General features: G+C 35.8%; 1 protein-coding gene and 1 long non-coding RNA gene across 5 annotated transcripts in view; both read left to right on the plus strand.

Annotated features, from left to right (window-relative positions):
- Positions 1–20,553, plus strand: part of LOC149543796 (pectin acetylesterase 8-like) — a 245,235-nt gene that overhangs the window by 17,406 nt on the left and 207,276 nt on the right. For 2 of the 3 annotated variants that reach the window (XM_089798478.1, XM_089798479.1), the window contains exon 3: positions 13,771–13,853. The exons of the other annotated variant lie outside the window; for it this stretch is intronic. In XM_089798478.1, the coding sequence (XP_089654604.1) occupies positions 13,771–13,853 (83 nt within the window). The remainder of the gene's footprint in view (positions 1–13,770; positions 13,854–20,553) is intronic. 3 annotated transcript variants of the gene reach the window in all.
- LOC149543797 (uncharacterized) lies at positions 14,405–19,796 on the plus strand. 2 transcript variants are annotated; one of them, XR_016355252.1, is made up of 3 exons: positions 14,405–18,445; positions 18,539–18,772; positions 18,871–19,796. It is a non-coding gene; the product is annotated as an uncharacterized LOC149543797 (long non-coding RNA). The 2 variants fall into 2 exon arrangements; XR_016355251.1 differs by having other exon boundaries at positions 14,405–18,772.

Here is a 20,553-nt window from a genome sequence, read left to right on the forward strand (position 1 = left end):
TTGACAATGAGCTAATTCACAAGGTCATAGGATTGAGTAATGAAGGTTGCAATCTTGTTAATGAGAAAAATGTCAAGAAGATGGTTGAGAGAAACCTGGATACGAAGGTTGACGGAAGAAACATGAAGGTAGACTCCATTCAAGATAAAGGAGTAAAGTTGTTAACCAAGATATTAGGGTATAAGTTAAACCATGGATTGAGGATTAACTCCGTACCAGCTGGATTCTTGCATGTAGCTTATGTAATGGCTATGCAAGCAAGAGAGGTTAATTTATGTGAGATTATCAGATTGCAACTGTTAGACAACATTGCAAGGATTAAGAAAACTAAGAATGCACTTTTTAGGTTTAAGTCCTTGTTGACTCATATTCTTTTATGCTACAAGAAAGTTTCCTAGATTGATAAGTTGGGATAGCAGCGAGTGCACAATGAAGATGGTGACTCAATGCTATAGATTTAAACCAGAAAATGTCAGAGATGATGACATTGATAGAATGATGAAGATTTTCCAGTCTGAGATGAAACAAAGGTATAGAATACCGCCCTCTATAGTAGAGAAGTACAAGGAAGAATTATGCTTCATGGTGGAAATTGACAACATCCGCATGGAAGCAGTAATTCCCAGAGTTAAATTTGTAGAGCCTTTGGATATGAGATGAGCGCTAAGCTCATAGAAGGGTATGCACAGATCATATTCCAGTTAGATAAGGATACAAAATGCCCTAGATGGGGTAATTATGAAGGAAAGATGAGAATAGTTCATTCAGAACTGTACAACAAGGAAAGCAAGAAAAAGGTAGAGAAAGAGAGATTCCATTCTTAAGGAATTAGGGATGACTAGGAAAGAGTTCTATGAAATAATAGGTATTTTGTTGGAGATGAAGGTCAGTGGACAAGATGAAGTTTTGGCAGCAACTCCCATTGCAGTTGCAAGACCTTCAGAGGGTGTGATAGTAGCACAACCATGTGCGCAAGCACCAATTGCACCATATGTAGTAGTTGCACCAGTGCAACTAGTTAGAACAAAGAGTGATCAACCTAGAACACAGCTAGAGGTTGAATCATCTGTTGCGCAAAGGAAATTAGAGAGATTGGTGAAGAACAAAGAGTGATCAACCTAGAACACAGCTAGAGGTTGAATCATCCGTTGCGCAAAGGAAATTAGAGAGATTGGTGAAGGTGACACATGAACTTGCACCAACAACCAAGAAAAGGGTCAAGTAGACCACCAACGGACCTGGAAAGAGAAGAAAAACAATGCAAGTCAGTGATTTTGAGGAATTAGAGGATGAAATAGAAGATAGACCAATAGTCTAGAATGCACAAGAAGGAAGAACAACAATTGGTAAGAAAGCATGGAAGCTTAAGGTAGAAAACCTTATCATGCAAATTATTAATGATGACAATTTTGTACAATTGAATAAATATATGATTTGTATAGTGATATGGATAGGAGGTAGTTACAAAATGCCATTATAAGGAACATGATTTTGAGGAACAAAAGGTTTGAGAATATATAGAGTAAGATACCAGAAGATTTGTATAATAGGTTTGTAAATAGGAAAAGGAGAATATTAGAGGAAGATATGAATATGAGGATCACAATGATAAATAAACTATGTGATGTTGATTCCAAGGTGGAATCAGATAGAATTTTGAAGGGTGTTGAGCCCTTGCCGAGGAACAAAAGAAGAGCAATTCTTCTAATGGGAGGCAATTACGAGGATGTAAGGAAAGAAACTAAGGAGGCAATTTTAAAATACATGACCTCAGTGCCTCAGGTGAGTGCGCAGTTTAAGCCTGACAACCCAACATATGTACAAGTAGGTGTACCTTCTAGTGATGAGGAAGAAGCAAAGGAGACACAACAGACACTCTCACCACGTCATCTCGTTATGGGTTTTGAATCCATGCAAGTGGATAGTATGCACATACTATATATACAAAAGAAAATCCTTTTGCAGCTTTGGGCCAAACTATTGTTGGCAATATCATAGAATATGCCAGTTCTGATTATGAAGAAGAAGAAAAGAAGAAAGAGGTAAAGGCAATAAGAAAGGAAAGGACACAAAGAGAAGAGGCAGAGAAGAAAAAGAAAGAAGAGGAAGCAAAGAAGAAAGAAGAAGAGAAAAAGAAGAAGAAAGTAGAGGGGGAAAAGAAAAGGAAAGAGGAAGAGGAAAGAAAGATGACAGAGGAAGAGAGAAGGAAGAAGTCAAATGAAGACTCTGAACTCAAGCAGAAATGGAAGATTGTGATGCAGGAATCAACATTTTTGCCCAATCTAAAACATGTGGAGTTAGAAATGGGAAAAGTAGTGTTCAATCATGAGGTTGACATACCTTATGTAGCTTCAGCAACTGTATTTGTTGCAACATCAGCAGCCAATCCTTCAGCAGCAATAGTAGTGACATTAGATGATGAAGATCAGAAAGGCTTGATGAGCACATTAAGTTGTTTGAGAAGGACAAATCAATAAAGTCTTTGGAGAAGACATTAACTGAAGTCTAAATAAAGTCTTTGGAGAAGACATTAATTGAAGTCTTGTACAGAATGTAGAAGACAGTTACTCCAACTGTAGCTCTTCCAGACTTATAGTCGAAGGCCATGGAATTGGTGAAAACCTTTGATAAGGAATTCACAACTTCAGCAGAAGTAGCTTCAGCGCAAGCTTAGGTAAGACATGATGCAACACTATTTAACACAGTGTGCACCAATTTGCACAATGATCTGAAAGCACTTATTAGAAACATGAAGGGATTAAGAAAGCATATTGATGAAGGGAAAAGATTGTATGGACATTGTGTGCAGTCATACAAGTACCTTGCAAACTTTGAGAGTCAGATAAAAGGTAAATTAAGTGAACTTTAAACACTCATTGTCAACTTACAACTCGCAGAAACTAGTATTGAAGACTATGGAGCAAAAGCGGAGAAGATACATGGTATGATCAAAGACTTGGAATCTGATAAAGAGAAAGTAGCAAGGAGATTATCTAATCTTAGAGAAATTTTGTCATAAAAAATCAGCATTTTGCAGAGGCAACTTGAGGAATGTCTTATAGCTAAGGCTTCCTATGACAAGTTTGCCTATATTGACTTGAGTGTAGTTGAAGTGGCATGCTATGCACTTTGCGCACTAATCGGTATCTCAGAGATAGTAAAGGAGATCTGGAAGAAAGAGATGGAAAGACTAAAGGTTGTTTATGCAAATTGTTTAGATTAACAGGTTGATCAACAACAGAACACCCAAAATTTTTGTATCCAAATTTTGACACCTTTGCCATTGATGTCAAAGGGGGAGTATTATGTAGAAGGAAAATTGTATGTTTGTAAGTACTAAGGAGTATACACAGAGGAGGAGTAATATTGTGTATGTAAGGGGGAGTGTACTTATGTATCAATGTAAAGGAGTGATAAGGAATGTAATGATCCATCAAAACATGAGTAAAATTGTTATGTTTTGAAGGCAATTGTGTATAGTTACTTTTATTTGTTTTTGTTGTGTATAACATCATTTTGAGACTTAGCCAATTTTCCCAAATGTTGCCATTAATGCCAAAGGGGGAGATTGTTGGCAATATGGCCAGATAGATGTCTTGATGGTTGTCATTTATGACAACATATATTTAGCATTTCATTTATGTATGTAGAGTTAGAAAATTGTCTAAGTGTTAGATAGTTTGCAGTAGCATAGTGAATAGATTTTAAGTGTACAGATGACTCGTTGAGAGTTAGCTCATGCGCAGTTGAGAAAAGGTTCATGACAATATTATGATGACGTGTGCCAGTGCGCAGATGTGGACGAATAGTACGACGTAAGTTATGATTAAAATACTAGTGCGAGTATTAGTGCAAAACAGAGTATAGTAGAGAATTGGATTGTATGGCTTTAGGAATTATTTTGGTTACAAAATAATTACTAAGTTATAATGAGCCGACTGTGGATATTAATCCATAAGTTTTTTTATATTATGTCAAGCGTGTGAACACATGAAGGCCGACTGAGCATAGTTTTGTAATTATACAAGGTATAAGTAAATATCTTATTTTGTGTAGAAAAGTGTGCTATCTATGATAGATGAGCAAGTGTTATGTGATGTGAACTATTGTACAGAGAGCTTGAAAGATTTGCGAGTCTTATGTGGTGTGAATTTTGATGTGTGATCAGAACAAGTGCGAAGTAGAACAAACAACAAGTATTGTAAGTATATCTATTCTTGTGAAGAACCAAATTGTATAATTGCATGTTAGGGCAGTGGGCTCGTCTTGCATGCATTGTATTTGTTCTACCAACTCCTAATAGGGTTGAAGCAACTCCTAACAGGGTTGAGGCTTCTAACAAGGCCTAGTCTCCTAATAGGGACTCAAGACACTATATGTACTTCATAGACTCCTAATAGCGTCAATATCCTTAACAAGATCCTATTGTTTTGTGAATCAATGACTGGGTATCATCCCCACCGGGGTTTTCCCCATGCCAGGGTTTCCCTATTTAACAAATAATGGTGTTATGAGTTATCTATGCGCATGGTTATATTTACTGTTCAACATTGTTGGTTTATTTTCATATGCAAGTTATAAAGTAATTAACAATATTCGATTGTGGGCAAAAGTTTGTAGAATACTGATTCACCCCCCCTCTCAGTATTATCTATATCTAATAGGGCATTTATGTACGACATGTAGGTAGTTGTTAGTATGCGATTTGGATTATTTTCTCTGTATTGTGAATTCCTATTGGAGTTCTCTATTGTTTGCCATTTTGGAAGTGAAAGATCTTCCCTACTTGGCTTTCCAGTTTCAGTGGGATTCAACTCTCACCTTATTTCATTGCCTATAATACTTCACTCGGATCTGACAAATTGGAGCACCATCTTTGTTTGTGAGTATTAATTGGAGAATATCGATATTCAATATTTATTCATGATTGACATTTATTTGATGGAGTTGTCTTCTAATATTAGAACACATGAGTTTGTATGCTCTTTCTAATTTCTGTACAATACCCGACGTACTCCTCCATCTACCTCCCTCTATACTGCTCCCTCCATTCGTACTCCTCCATTCGTACTCCTCCATTCGTACTCCCTTTGTTCGTTGTACTACCTCCCTCCATTTGTACTCCTCCATCCGTCATTCATACTACCTCCCTCCATACTCCTCCATACACTAACATATTCCATCTTCCATATTCCGCATTTCATATTCCACACATTTCCATGCCCTCCATACTTCATTTTTGATCTTCTACTACCGACCACTCTACTGGGGTCCTCTTCACCATTCGTACGCCACAATCCATATATCCCTCCGTATTCACAAAAGGTTTGACGTTGGGACTTGTATCCACTATACTCCTCTTTGCCGGGCAAGGAACATTACAAAGTGGCCCAAGTTATAATCAAATATGAATTAGAGTGTAACTATAGCTTTTTGCCCTTCATATTATCATCTCATTTCCTTGTTGAATAATTGTCGTAGCCTATGGGAATAAAATAGGTAGGAAAGTATCTCTATTATTTGAGCCAGGTGGAAAGGAGCATTACATAGTGATAAATCTAAAAATGACAAGTGATAAATCTAAAACTGACAATACTGACAAGTGGCTTAGGTAGTGCTCAGATTGACATACTGAAAGTAGTATGGCGGATCTATCTAAAATTACTCAAGAAAAGGGCATTATGTGCATCTCAACCAATTAAGCTCAATCGAAATCACATCTAACTCTTGGATCAAACTATCATCATGAGTCCTCTAACCCTAACTTATTAGCATATGGGAAACCATTGGATAAGCTAATGATAAGAAGGTACATGATAGCCCACTCTCTTCAAAATTGCTTGTTCCCAAGAAACTCCAACTGTATATGCTTTAAAATCTCCTCATTCTCACATGTTGCATTCTCCATTGGTAAATTCTTGCATTTGACCAAGTACCATTTAATAACCCTCTTCCATAGAGTACACTCCTTGTTGTCTATATTGGCCTCTGGAATCAAGATTAACTTTCCCTTCATCCAAGGGTGGCAACTCTAATAAGGGAGACACATTATAATCGAGTGCCTTTTTGAGTGCAGACACATGAAACACATTATGCACTCTGGTACTAAGTGGTAACTCAAGCTCGTAAACAACCTCTCTGGTCCTCTTTGAGACTATAATTGGACCATAGAATTTGGGTTTTAGCTTCTTTGACCTCCTCTTCTTAAGAGTGAAGCCTTAAATATACTATGTCATTAACCTCAGAAATATGCTCTGGTTGATGCTGATCAGCATTTAACTTCGCTAATTCTATGCCTTTTGCAAGTTCTCCTTTGTAGATTTAATGTCTTGGCTACTCTGCAACAAATCCCTTTCCTTAGGTAGTCTACTATCCCCAAGGGGCAAATTGATAAAGCTAGGTGCCTCATACCCTACAATGCCATAATGGTGACAAAATGATACATGTGATAGGTAGCAGCATAGCAATGATCTCCAAGGTGTAGCCATTTCATCCATGCTCTTTTCTAACTTGAAATATAGTTCCTTAGATACCCCTCCATGTATTTGTTCACTATTTTTGTATGCTCATTAGTCTATGGGTCATAACTTGTGCTAAAGGTGGCTTAGTCCTACTCAATCTAGAAAATTCCTACCAAAGGAAACTTAGGAAATTGCTGTCTCTATTAGTCACTATACTTCTGGGCATCCCATCAAGTATGGAAATTTCTCTATAAACTAAATTACCTACCTGTGTTTTAGTATTTGGTGCAAAAATAACCTAAGTGTGCAAATCTGGTACACTTCTCTATTACAACTTATATATTGTCCTTGTCGTATACCTTGGTTAGCCCATCTGTGAAGTCCATTAAGATACATTTTCATTTTTCATTAGGAATGGGTAAGGGTTGAAGCAAACCAATTGGAAAAATGTGCTCATTTTTGTTTTGCTAGTGTGACATCTTTAACATACTTAAGGACCTAATATTTATGTCCTTCCTATGTGCACCTCTTACAAATATGCATGTATGTCTTGATGAATCTCGCATGACTTGCCATAGGTGCATCATGGAAATTGTTCAATATCTTCTTCTTAATTTGCGAGTTAGATATCCAGTTGGTTCTTTCCTTGTACATGATCACCTCATTAACCACTGTGTATTTGTCATCATGAGTAATGCCTTCAAAGATTTCTGTTGCACAAGAATCCGTAGCATACTCTTCATAATTAACTCTCTGATTGGCGGTGATCTCAATCAATGAACACAAATGAGGCTTCCTAGAAATTGCATCAACAACTACATATTTTTTTCCTATAAGATACACAATGTCAAAATCATATGCTTGTAGTCTACTCACCCACTTTTACTGCCTATTGTTGAGATCATTTTGGTTCATAAAACATTTAATGTTGTTGTGATCAATTTGATGATTAATTTGTCTCCTACCAAATATGGTCTGAATCTGGTCAAAGCATGCATGCTGGCCAACATTTCCTTGTCATATACGGAGTAGCTTTTCTCAACACCTCTCAATTTCTTGCTTTCAAGGGCTATGTGATGTATCTCTTGCATCAAAGCAACACCGATCCCCTTTCTTGAAGCATTAGACTTCAACTCAGAAGTGTCATATCCCCAACTTAGAAGCATTATTATAATGTTGTCCTCCTAGGAGAAATGTTTAATAAACAATAAAGATAATATTTAATAATTTTAATTTACGTTATTGATTGTATTATTACCGACTCTTGATATAAATATAAATGAATAATTATATATAATATATATACCTATATCAATATAATAATATAATATATTATTATATACATTAAATAGGAATAAATCAAATATTATTATTATATAAAATTGATATTATTATAATATCAAAAATATAAAGACTAAATAAATGATAAATAATACTATTAGAAAAATATAATGTAAATGAATAAATAAATATAATAGTTTAACCCATAGATGGAAAACTCGCCAAAGGCAAAAACTCGCCAAGCCCCCCAAAAGTTTAATCGGGAAAAATTCGGCAATTTTTAAAAAAAACTCGGGAACCTAAAAAATCGCTGAAATTTAATTAAAAATATATTTATTTTGCAAAATTAAATGAGAAGATGCATCTAATAAGTTAATTAAAGACAATATAAAAGAAACAAGCATAGTTTAGATATATATAAATGCATAGTGCGTACAAAATTGCATTCTCATGCGGAATGCTCATGGCAGGAAGCAAAATAGTAAATAGTTTCAATCTATCAAACTAGAAGTAAATACTAAAACTCTAAATATATCAATGATCAATACAATCACATCTTCCTCTTTCCACTTGCACTAGCAGGAAAGCGAGGGGGTCTAGTCTTAGAAGAAGTGCCCCGCACTGGGATAGGGTATGAGCTGCATGACTGTGAACTCTGTGGCTGTGCCCCCTCGCTCAACTGGCTCGGCGTCTTGGAAGAGGATGCATCTCCTCCTAATGGTAATGCCTCATCCTCTGAGCCTGAATCATCATCCTCCTCGTCCTCATCCTCAATGTCATCCATTGTGAACTGAAAATCAGTTTCACCATCCCCCTCCATGGCCTGCCTCTCCAAATCACCAATCTCATCTGGTGTAAACAATGGACTTGGCTCCTGTGCCGTCGAATCAGAATAAGATTCTATCTCAACTAGATCAAGTGGACCACGTAGTTCTGAGATCTGTGCCTTTTTTATGCGCAACTTAAGATTATAGTGCACATAAACAAGGTCATTAAGCCGTTTTTGAGTCATTTTGTTTCTTTTCTTTGTGTGGATGGACTCAAATAAGCTCCAATTGCACTCACAATGGGATGAGCTACAAGGTTGGGATAGGACTCTAAGAGCAAATTTCTTTAAATTGGGGGCATTGCCACCCCAACTTGCCCACCAAGAATCTGCAAAACAAAATATAAAAAGTTATAAAGCAATAAAAAAAGATAATCAGAAGCACAACTTATCAATTAGAAAAAGTTTTAAAGTTTGACGCTTTACTTGGTGCTTGAGTAGATGTTGCCCTCTTTGCTAGCATAGAAGAGAACAAAGAACCCATCGATTCCACATAGATTTGTTGTTCGGTCACAATAAGGTCTCTCCTTGCTTCACTGGATATCATTCTCTCAATGCATTTAGAGAGACCTTCCATGACCTCTCCATTAGGATCTGAGTAGGAATCATTAGCCCTAAAACAAATAGAAAATGATATCAAGTCTTACTACACAACCTTAAAAAGTAAAGTAAAATAAAGTCTTAGTAAAATCCCAACTTCAAGGACAATCATAGTACCTGAATTTGGGGTTGAGGAAGTAGCCTGCTACATGAATGGGTTGGTGGAGCATATTGTTCCACCTCCTATCAATTATTTCTCAAATGGGGTCAAATCTGAGACTGTCCCCATGATAGTAACTTCTAACAGCCTCTTTTGCCCTATCCATGGCCTCATAAAGACCTCCCATTGGGGATTGCTGCCCATCACATATGTGCAAGACTAGAACCAGGGGCAGAGACATCTACATTTGAAATTGAAAAAAACAAATTAGTTAATAACATAGTAAGTTATGAAATAATAATGAAACTTGAATAAACTAAAAATATAATGTTTTGATTCTTGAAGTTGAAGTTACCTCCACAATCTTCTTAGCCTTTGCCAAAAAACTATCATCAAAGACTATCCGTGCCACAACCTCTCCTTCGGGCTTCTTTGAATAAGCTGAAGCAACCCAATCAGCACACACAAACATTTGTTTCAAAGCCAATTTGTGGTCAAGAATACTTTGCAACATCAAGAAGACCGTTGCAAACCTTGTCATAACAGGTCTCATCAAATCTTTGCCTTTAGTGGCCTTTCTCATCAAATTGAGAACCCATGGGTGATTATAGATATATTTGGTGACTCGCCTAGCATCTTTCACAACTGGACTCACTCAATCAAGTTTTCCTATGTCCTCCAAAAGAAGGTCAAGGACATGCGCTGCACAAGGTGACCAAAAAAGTGTGGGATGCCTCTCTTGGAGGATTCTACCTAAAAGATTAGCAAAAAATCAATAATTAGTTACAAATACAAACTTTCCATATTTAGTATTTACAAATTACATCAAATCTAAATTGAATACCATAGCATTACATTCATGATTCATATTGATTCGAACATAAAAAATTAAATTTACCTGCTGCCACATATGCTGCTGCATTATCTGTGATTACTTGCACCACATTCTCTAATCCCACCTCCATGACAACATTCTCCAACATTAAAGCCAATGTGTGTGCATTTTTCACTTTGTTGGAGGTGTCAACAGATTTCCAAAACACCACATCATCTTTGCAAGCAACCAAGAAATTAATAATGGTTCTACTTCCATCTGTCCACCCATCAGATATCGTACTTCTTCCACTCTTTCTTTTGGTCTTCTATCAATAGTCTTGCCCTACCAACCGCTTTGTTAAGCAACCTACAAAATTTAGGTGTAATAAAGTGTTAGTAAAAAATAGGAAATAAGTTATAACAATTAACATTTAAAATATAACAATAAACTGAAGTGAATTACAATTATTAAATAGTAAAATACTAACCTTCCACTCATATCCTTGCAATTAGGCGGCTTGTACCCTTTGCCCGATATTGAAATTGCATTCACCATATTGACCCAATAGGGACTATCAGCCACATTCATTGGGATATTGTTGAAAAACCAAAAATCAGATGTTGCAATATTAGTTTGCTCATGCACCTCCTTGAACCATGCAGTGCCCTCTAATGATGGCTGTGCTCCAGGTGTGTTCCTGGGCACAAAATAACTCCCTATCCCTGATGCGGATGGTGATGAAGAACTAGGACCTGTAGAAGAAGTGGAACTGGTAAAAGAGACATTTTGTTTGCGGATCCGTGGGCCATGAAGAGACCCTGGTATGTTCTTAAGTGCTTCTTCTTCTTCTTGCATATCAAAAGGAGCTCCTTCAGATTCAGCTATGGCTGCCCTCATAGCTAATTTCTCCCTCTCCCTATTCAATTTCTTCTCTTTAGTAGTTGCAAGTAGGGTGTTGATGAATGTTTTTCCTTCTTTAGTTACCTTGAGACAAGGATTTGAATCATGTTTCTTTATGCCTGCAAGGTGGTATTTGAGGCGGTTTATGCCTCCAAAAATAATTCTCTCACATGGAATGCATATCACCTTCCCAACATCATTTGGAGCTTCATAGGAATACCGCCATGCCTTATCTCTTGCATTTTTAGGCCGAGTGCCTATATATCCAGATGGGCATGGTGTTTGTGGCCACTCTTCTTGCGGGTTTGTCATTTTTTTTAATGCTTGACCGTTGCCCTACACATAAATGTATAGAAAAATGAATAAACAAAGAACTTAGAAGCTAGGGTTTCAACTTTCAAATGATTCAATTTCAAACTCAAAGTTCAAGCATAGAGTTAAACTTAAAATGATTTTAAATGATTTGAAAACATTTACAAACAAAAACAAAAACAAAAGAACATTTGTTATAAAACTATAAAAAGTTTTCAAACTATGATAAAATGAACATACCTAGAAAGAAATTTGTCTTCTAAATCCGGTTAGAATCCTCTAAAATCCACTCGAATCTGCCTTGAATCACTTGCAATCAACTAAGAATACCTCGAAACCTTCTTCTCTCCACACCTCAAGGCTCTAGACAATGCAAATACAACAAAGAATGAGCAAAAAAACCACTTTCTGCCCTTTTTAGCTGTCACAGGCTGCGGGCCAGTAAATCGCGAGTTTTAACAAAAAACTTGCCGAGTTTTTGCCGAGTAATTGCCAAGTAATTGGTGAGTTTTTGCCTCCCAACCGAGTTTTTCCCCTTGCGAGTTTTTTCGGGATTTACTCGCCTAGCTTAAGTACTCGATGAGTTGTTAAAACTCGCAGACTAATCTGCGAGTTTTCCAACTATGGTTTAACCCTAAGTTGCCGGTTCGCGGTTCGGTTCCGGGTTCGGATTCGAGAACCGGTTCGCTGGTTCGACAAAATTTTGAAAAGGGGTTTGGGTTTGTTTGGGTTCGTTAGTACAAAAACATGTAAAAAAAATTTAAAAAAAAATATATATATATATATACGAAGCATGAGTTAGAATTAGAATGTAGCATAGTAGCATAAACACATTTGAACAACAAAAAACTTTAAAACAACATAAACAATATAGTAGCAAACCACAGCGATCATTGGAACCCCTAGCGACTAGATCTCTTCCCTTTCATTTAAAAAATTCATAACTGTATCTGATTAGTTTATGCAGATCAACAGTAAGTTTTAATAAAAATTTCTTCTTTTCATAAATTTATTTACCAAACTCTTATTATGATTAACATAATCGATTGAACGTGGTTAAAAACTAATTAGATCTAGCTTGTAGAAGGTAAATCCCTTTGACCAGCTGAATATTCTTCAATCTCTTTGGGCACAATCTCCCAAGCACTAATCAACAACAGTAAACTGGAAAAAGACCATTCATGGAGGCCTTTGGATAACACAGTCTGACGTCCCAGATTCAATATTCTTTAATACAATTTTTAATATACCTAGAGGAGAAATAATCAGCCAAACAGTGATAGACAATGTGGTAAGTAGCTGCCCCACCTGACCACCATATTCATGTGACCGTAACTTTCTTCTGCAGGGCAACATTTCCCAATAAAACGTTGTTTATTGTTTAGTGTTTGAAAAATTCATATTGCTACTCAAATAGGCCCTGAAATTCCTCGAAATTGGTCATGGTGGTCACCACATGTTGAGCATCTTCTCTTGTGGGTGTCTCAAATTTAGTAGCATTTTGATTCAAATAGAAAGTGTTTTACAGCTAGGGATTACTCAACACTAAAAAACTGTGGCATTGTAATGCCTACCAACCTAGACCCAAGATGTATCAACATAAATTAAATTAAAACATGCTGTAATGTGGAAAATTTATATGTGGTTCTCTTGGGTTCGAACCCTGGTCCGAAATTTTATATGTGGTTCTCTTGGGTTCGAACCCTAGTTCGAACCAGATCGAAGCAGGCCTCCAAAAACGAACCCAGGTTGAACCGGACCAGAACCACGAACCGGTACGTGGTCCGGAGGGGGGGTGAGGTACCCGTGCAACTTAGTTCTTAATCCATGACAAAATTTGGACTCATAGCTAACTTATCTAAAATTTTCAACATGGTATTACAATTAGTTTTGATGTTAGACTAGGGCATCAATATGAATGTAGGTTTTGGGATCCCAATCAACTTTTGTCTGCTGTATGTTGATCCCGAGTTCAAGTTCTATCAAATACTCAATAAATGACATTCTATTTTTATGGTGAAGCAACCTTGGTTTCGAGCAACTAAATTTAATTGATGGCATCATATTCCGGATGCTGGAAATGCAGTTAGGTATACCCCTAAAATTTATATGAATAATTGCAATTCAGAAACATTGGTAGGTCAGTGGTGCTATTGATAAATTAAACAAGCAAATGGAGGCATTAATCAAAGATAAAATATTGGTTCATTTATTCAATTTATTGGCAAGGCGACATTTCTTTGGAAAATAAATTAATATGGCAAATTAATGCTGTCTTATTTTGTAACGGGGAGGATTTTGTTTCTTATTGTTATTTGCTTAGTTGATGAGGCTATTTTTCTAGGGAAGAAAATATTTTATCATGGAGATTTTCAATGGTCTTAATCTGTTATTCACATTTTTGACATTTGCTTCTTGTAGTGCAAAGTGAAATGCACACGTTCTTATCAATTTTTTTCTTTTCACTGTCTAGTTTGCTTAGATGGAACACCACCAGGTTACCATCTAGATCAGGGTTTTGGTTCCGGATCAAATAGTTGGCTGATTCACCTTGAGGTTAGTCTTTATTTAAAATCAATAGTACTTGTTTATTTTCTATATCTATATAAAAAATGCTTGCCCAGTTCATAAAATATCCTTGAGTTTGCAGTATAAGTACATACGTCTTATAAGTAGTCATAAGACATAAGGACAAACTTTCAAAATTCTAGTACGACAAAATGCATTTCGTATTATTTGAAGGGAATTGTTAGTTTCTTGAATGTACTGTTAGGATTTTCTCTCTTTTAAGACAATACTGAAATGAAACATTTGCTTCACAATGGAAATTGAAGATTTCTGGAGAAATTAAATTGAACAATGACCCAAGAACCTTAGAAAGTATTTATGAACCTACACCATGGTATGGCGGTGCACATATTCTTTCCAAAGCATATGGTGAACCTGCGCTGTTTCACTGTCATCCTCAGAGTCTCCATGTGACTCTTGTACACATTTTGACTTTCCTTCTAAAGAAAGCTTAGGATAAAGTAGATTTTGAGATACATGTTCAACCGAAGGAGAGTGCATTCAAACTTAAAGAGCATTCCAGTGATATGATATGCCAATAGATTATGTTACTGAAGACTATGCACAACTTCCAGCCAGGGAAGAGAGTGAATGATGTCACTGGTTGGAAAGTCCCCGACCTTAGAATAGGATGGCTGGTGAACACTACAGTGATTCAAAAAAAAAGGGTGGTATTCTTCTTCTATCTAAATCAGGAATTGTAGTTTTTTTATTTTATTTTAAAAAAATAGTATCCTTATTCTCGGAAGTAAGATCTTATTTATCTCATATTGGACTATTCTTAAAATTGTTATTAGTTCATTGTAATCTTTCCTATCTATGAAAGGATAAAGATTTAGATAAATACCATACAGAGGGTTGGAATTTAGCTTTGCTGATTTCTGGTTTTTAGTGTTAATGATTAAAGCTTTGGTTGGATAACTCCTATCGATAAAATCAAATCCTTAAATGTGTTATTGCCCTTGTATGTTTGATGTCTATCCTTCCTCTATACTATTGCTACGAGTATTATTAAATAGCTAATCTTTACACACACACACACACACACACACACATACATATTATGTGTTACTATTCATCTAATAAACATTAATTATATATTAATAGTCATTGATAATGATATTAACTGAATTACATCAATGCAGAATATCGACCTGAGAAATCTATAATAGTGAGTGATTGACTGGTTGGAGAATTCAATACAATATAATCAATTTTGTGTATTAAACCTGTGCTTCCTTCCATGCTGTCAGTGGTGTCATAACCAATTCGTTAAACATGCAAATGATTATTAACAAGTTGATAACAGTTTTTATGAAACGATAGTTTTAAGTGTAAAATAAATCAGGGCATGTCTCACATAGAGACATGTCCCTACGTGAATTAAGTTCTTGTAGAGACATGTCTCTATGTTAGACATGCCTCTCTCTCTCTCTCTATACACACACACACGCACACACATTGATATGCAATGCTTCTTGGAAAACACAGAAAATCCATTAGTGCCATTACAAGTTACAACAAGAGGTTAATATATTTATCATATTTACAAGCAGTGAATTATACTTACAGATCTGCAGCCCTGTTCTTTGTATAGTTCTGCAAAGGAGCAATGATATTAGATTGCAAAGAGATCAAAATCAAGTCAATCCAGATACATAATATTGAAAGAAATCAATTAAAATTCTATCTCAAATCTCATCACCATTCTTTAACATGGTATTAGAGCCAGGTTTAAAGAAAAGATCGTATTGGATAAATTGAAAAAGAAAGCTAATCACCATTAAAAAACTCATATAAACGAAAATGTTGAGAAGAATTAGATTCGAAGATAGACTTGAGGGAGCTTCACATTTCATTTCCTAGAAATTCAGAGTAATGATGGCACTAAGAGAATTGGAATTAAATTTATTTGTGGAGAAGGCATAGTTACACCACCTTGGGGGACGACGGGACGACGAAACGGGGGGGACAAATTTCTGGGGCGGGGGGACAAAGAGGCCTTAATTTGGGGATGGTGGGGGGGATAGTGGTTGGGTGGGTGAGGGGTGTTGTATATAGTATAGGACTTGGTGAGTTCTTGCCAGATTCAGTGAGTCTCGAGTTGAGCCAGGCAAAACAAGGCCAATGGCCTCTTGCCTCGGACTCAGGCGAGTCTTGACTGAGTCAGGGCTGACTTGCTGAGTCTCGTCAGCTTGACTCGGCCATCAACCAGCATCCGAAAGTGACAATTGTTTTTGTTTTTAATTTTAATTTTTTTTTTTTGTTTTGTTTTTTGGTATGTAGACATTTTAAAGCATAAGTTAGACCTAAAAAGGTCATTGCATCACTTGCAAACACAAAGAATAGAGAAAGAAGAGTTGAGGGAAGAGTATTGGAGTTTTGGGAGATAAATTAGCAAATCAATTGGCTCTCATCTATCGGTTGCTAATTGTTTGTGCCATTTTGTAGCTTGCATATAAGCATTGAGAGGAGTTAAAAGAAGTATGTGGAGGAGGCTTCTTCAAACGTGGGTTACATTTTCATTTCTAGAGCAAATATGAAGAGGTAAGATACATTTTTTTCTTGTTATTTTGCAATTTTTTTTACATTTATAATTTGTTTTTATTTGCATGTGTTTGGGCTCTTTAGATTTGTTTCGTTTTATGGTGATGAAAAACTTGAAAAGTAAGCCAGCCCTAGTGTTTGTAAATTGGATTTTTTATATTCTAAATGCTTATTTTTATTTATTTATGATATATTGCAGCAGCAACAACATCATGTCTCAACCTGAGGGTAGTGGAACTAGGTCTAAAACATACCTTGATGCTGACCCTAGTGCAATAGCAAGGGATAGGGCTTGGAAACTGATGCAGAAAGGACAACAAAAGTGTGCTTTATGGGCAAAAGTGTGCTTTATGGGCCTTCCACAATATTTCAAACTTATAGAACCAACTCTACTCCAACACTCCTTAATCCTTACTATGTTCACAGACCTAATAGGCCTAATTAGGCTTGGATTACAAAGAAAGTACCAAAGAATGGGTATATAGAATCAATCCAAAAATTTAGATATATTATTCCACTCAATACTTAGGTAGGGATTCACATTTATAATCAATTTCAACCATTCAAATGAATGCAAGAATGTTGCATCTTTTAATAACAATTTCTCAACGAGGGCAAAATTTAAAACCCTTAATCAGTCATTAATAACTTCCATGAATATAAGGATTAAACCAATCATTTTTTGTGAGATTCAATAACAGTGAGTTACCAACATTTTCTCCAAGTTATAGCCAAATCCAAGAACAGAAATAAAAGTTATTGCAATTTTTTCAAATTTGTTCATATTATGAAAGAATTTGACCAGTCTTCACTGAAACGGCCATAACTTCTTCTAAACGTAATGAAAATAATCCAAAACTAAACCAAATGAAAGCTAACTCATATACCTTTCCAAAAATATGAGTTTTAGGTCTGTATCATTCAAAATGAGTTCACATTAGTCAAAACATTAGAGAAATTGCAGGAAAAATATCCAGAAAACTGAAATATACAACATCAAAGTGAATTTTCTTCCATTCTAAATCCTTCCTCCAACTTCTCCAACTTACAATTTCATGTTTTGGAGACCAAATATATATAATTTAGAAAGACATTAAAATCTCCAACCAACCTATTACTACCCATTAACACCTTTAAACCAACTTTTAAAAAGTCGTCACCAAGTTGTAAAAGTTGTCATTACAATTTTGGCAACTTTTGAACAACTTTTACAATTATTATCCAAATGACTTCAAACTTTCCATAAACCCTTGAAATATGATAAAGATGAATGTAAGACTCCAATTAAACTTTTTCGACACTATTTTTATACATTTGAGTGGTTTTACCATACTTGACATTTTTTAGGACCTTGTAAGGCACTATGATTTTAATGGCTTTTATAGTCCTACAAAATAATTTGAATGAACTCCAATAGGTCCTCAACATTGAAACCATATTAAAGACAATTTAAAATATTAATTTATCCATGCGACATCCAATGTATATGTTTTTCTGGTTATATGTTCTCCTGCACCAGAAACATGCTATTCTTGGGCATAAGAAAGGAGTTGTGACATGTTGGCATTGTATGACAACACATAATGGGGGTGGCATTAATAGATTGAACTATTACCTTGCACATATACCAAAGTGTGATAGCAAAAAATGCAAGGAGGTACCTCAGGATGTTATGCGTGATATGCAAGCTCTCTTAGAGGAATCTATAGAGAAAAAAAAAAAAAAAAAAAAAAAAAAACAAGAAGAAGAGATGACACAATAGTTCGAACTAAAAGTGTAGAGAGCTCTTCAAGTTATCATAGACATGATCACCCTCCAGTTCCACCTTCTAATATTGCCTCTCAGATTGTGAATATTGTGTCTCGGGTGCGTAAGCAAAGATCTTCACTTGATTCCATCTTTGTTCCACGCACAACTCCAGGTGCACAACCATCACTTGAGAGCATGGCTTGGAATAAGGAGAAGCATGAGCAAGCAAAGTTGGCACTTGAAGATTTCTTCTTCTACAACAACCTTCCATTTAATGTAACAAGGTACTTATAATTTTTATTTTTTATTTGTATGTCTTCCTTTGCTTGCATAATAAGTATACTTATATTGTTTATTTAATTTGTTTTAACTTTTAGGGCTTCATATTGGCAAGTTGCCATAGATGCTGTTACTGTTTGTGGTCCGGGGTTCAAAGCCTCTTAAGGATGAGGAGCTAAAAGGTCCTATTTTGGTCCATCGTGTCGCTGATGTAAAAGTTGAAATTGAGGAGCAACGTAAAGTATGGGTTAGAAAGGGTTGCACCATCATGATCGATGGTTGGACTGATAGAAGAAATAGAACACTTCTGAATTTTCTTGTCTCCGCATTAGGTAATTCAATATTGTACTTAGAAAGTTAGAATTTAGTAGAAAATTGGTTAATCATTGTGATTGTACTAAATTTTTTTATTTTTTCTTTTGTTCCACAGTGTTTTTGAAATCAATTGATGCCTCGGAGAAGACCAAAAATGCTAAGGATCTTTGTGAGGTAAGGAGGAAGTGTTGAAGGAGGTGGGTAAGGAGAATGTGGTACAAATTGTGACAGATAATGCAACAAATTATGTTGCTTGTGGTAAACTTCTTATTGAGAGGCATTGCCACTTGTTTTGGACCCCTTGTGCTTCCCATTGCCTTGACCTCATGTTGGAGGATTTAACTAAAACCTTGGATAAAAAATGTGTAGAGCAAACAAGTAATATTTGCAAGTTCATAAATAATCATGCTTAAGTCTTCAACCTTATGAGGCAACACACAAAGAATAAAGAGTTGTCTTGTCCAGCGGTCACTAGATTTGCAACCAATTTTTTCACATTGAAATCTTTTCTTAACGCAAAGGCTGGTTTGAAAGGCATGTTTGTATGTGAGTAGTGGACAAATTTACCATATGCAAAGCTCAATGCAACAATTGAGTTGGTTGATTAGGTTTTTGATGGGAGTGGCTTTTGGAAACTTGCTAAGGAGATTGTGGAGGTAATTTTCCTTTTTGTGCTCATTTTCATTTCATTTCACTATTTTTGTTAAAGTTTTAAACACTTGTTTATGTTTATTGACATTGTTCATTTTAAAATGAAAAACACAAAGCTTAATGTTTTCTTTTTTCACAATGATTGAAGTTCATAGAGCCTCTTATTGTTATCCTACAGATTGCTGATGGAGAGAGGCCCTCAATGGGTTACATTTATGAGCGCATGGATAGTGCAAAAGAGTCCATTCGAGCTTTTTATGTAGGGAATCACGAAAAATATGGTCCTATATAGGATGTTATTGATAAGCGATGGCACAATCTACTTCATAGGCCTATAATACATGCAACTGCCCACTTTCTTAATCCAACATACCAATTCAATCCAAATTTTAAGGCTGATGAAGAGGTCTTGAGTGGCCTCTAGAGAGGATGTCACTTTATGCAATTGTTGGAATAGTTATAGTCCGTGAGATACAAATGTATAAGAAACCACTAGGAGACCTTTTCACGAGACTTATGTAAGAAAAATTGAACATAACTAATGATTGGTAAAAATATATGATTCCAAATTCTAAATTCTATTTTATTATCACCTTAGAATCTAGAATCTAGATCGATAAAGTCAAATTTATAGAACTGATTTAAAATTTTCTTATTTAAGATGTATGGTAGGAGATGTTTGGCAGTAAGGTGCCAAATAATCAGAGAATTGCAGTTCATATCTTGAGCCAGTCATCTAGTGCTTTAGGATGTGAACGCAATTGGAGTATTTTCGAGCATATACACTCGAAGAGGCACAATAGGTTGACAACAAAAAAGTTGAATGATCTTGTTTTTGTTCACTACAATCTTCGCTTCTGCCACAAATAGATTTTGGGCACCGACACATCTCCCATTGTATTAGAAAAGGTTGATATTGTTATCCTGCATTTTGTCACTACAAAATGTAGGTAACGATATGAAACTTTTTCAAGCTTAGTTTTGCATTTCTCTGAGTTTAGTTCGTTATTTAATTGGTTAGTATTGATCAACCAATTAGTACCAATTGATATAATGAATCATTTTACTGAAGGTCTTCATCAAGTCTTTTTCGTTTTGCGTTTTGTCGAGCCTTTACTTGATTTTTGAAGCCTTCACAGTTCGTTCT

The sequence above is a fragment of the Cupressus sempervirens genome, chromosome 8, assembly GCF_028749045.1.
Source record: "Cupressus sempervirens isolate cs-2001-9-10 chromosome 8, ASM2874904v1, whole genome shotgun sequence".
NCBI lineage: Eukaryota > Viridiplantae > Streptophyta > Pinopsida > Cupressales > Cupressaceae > Cupressus > Cupressus sempervirens.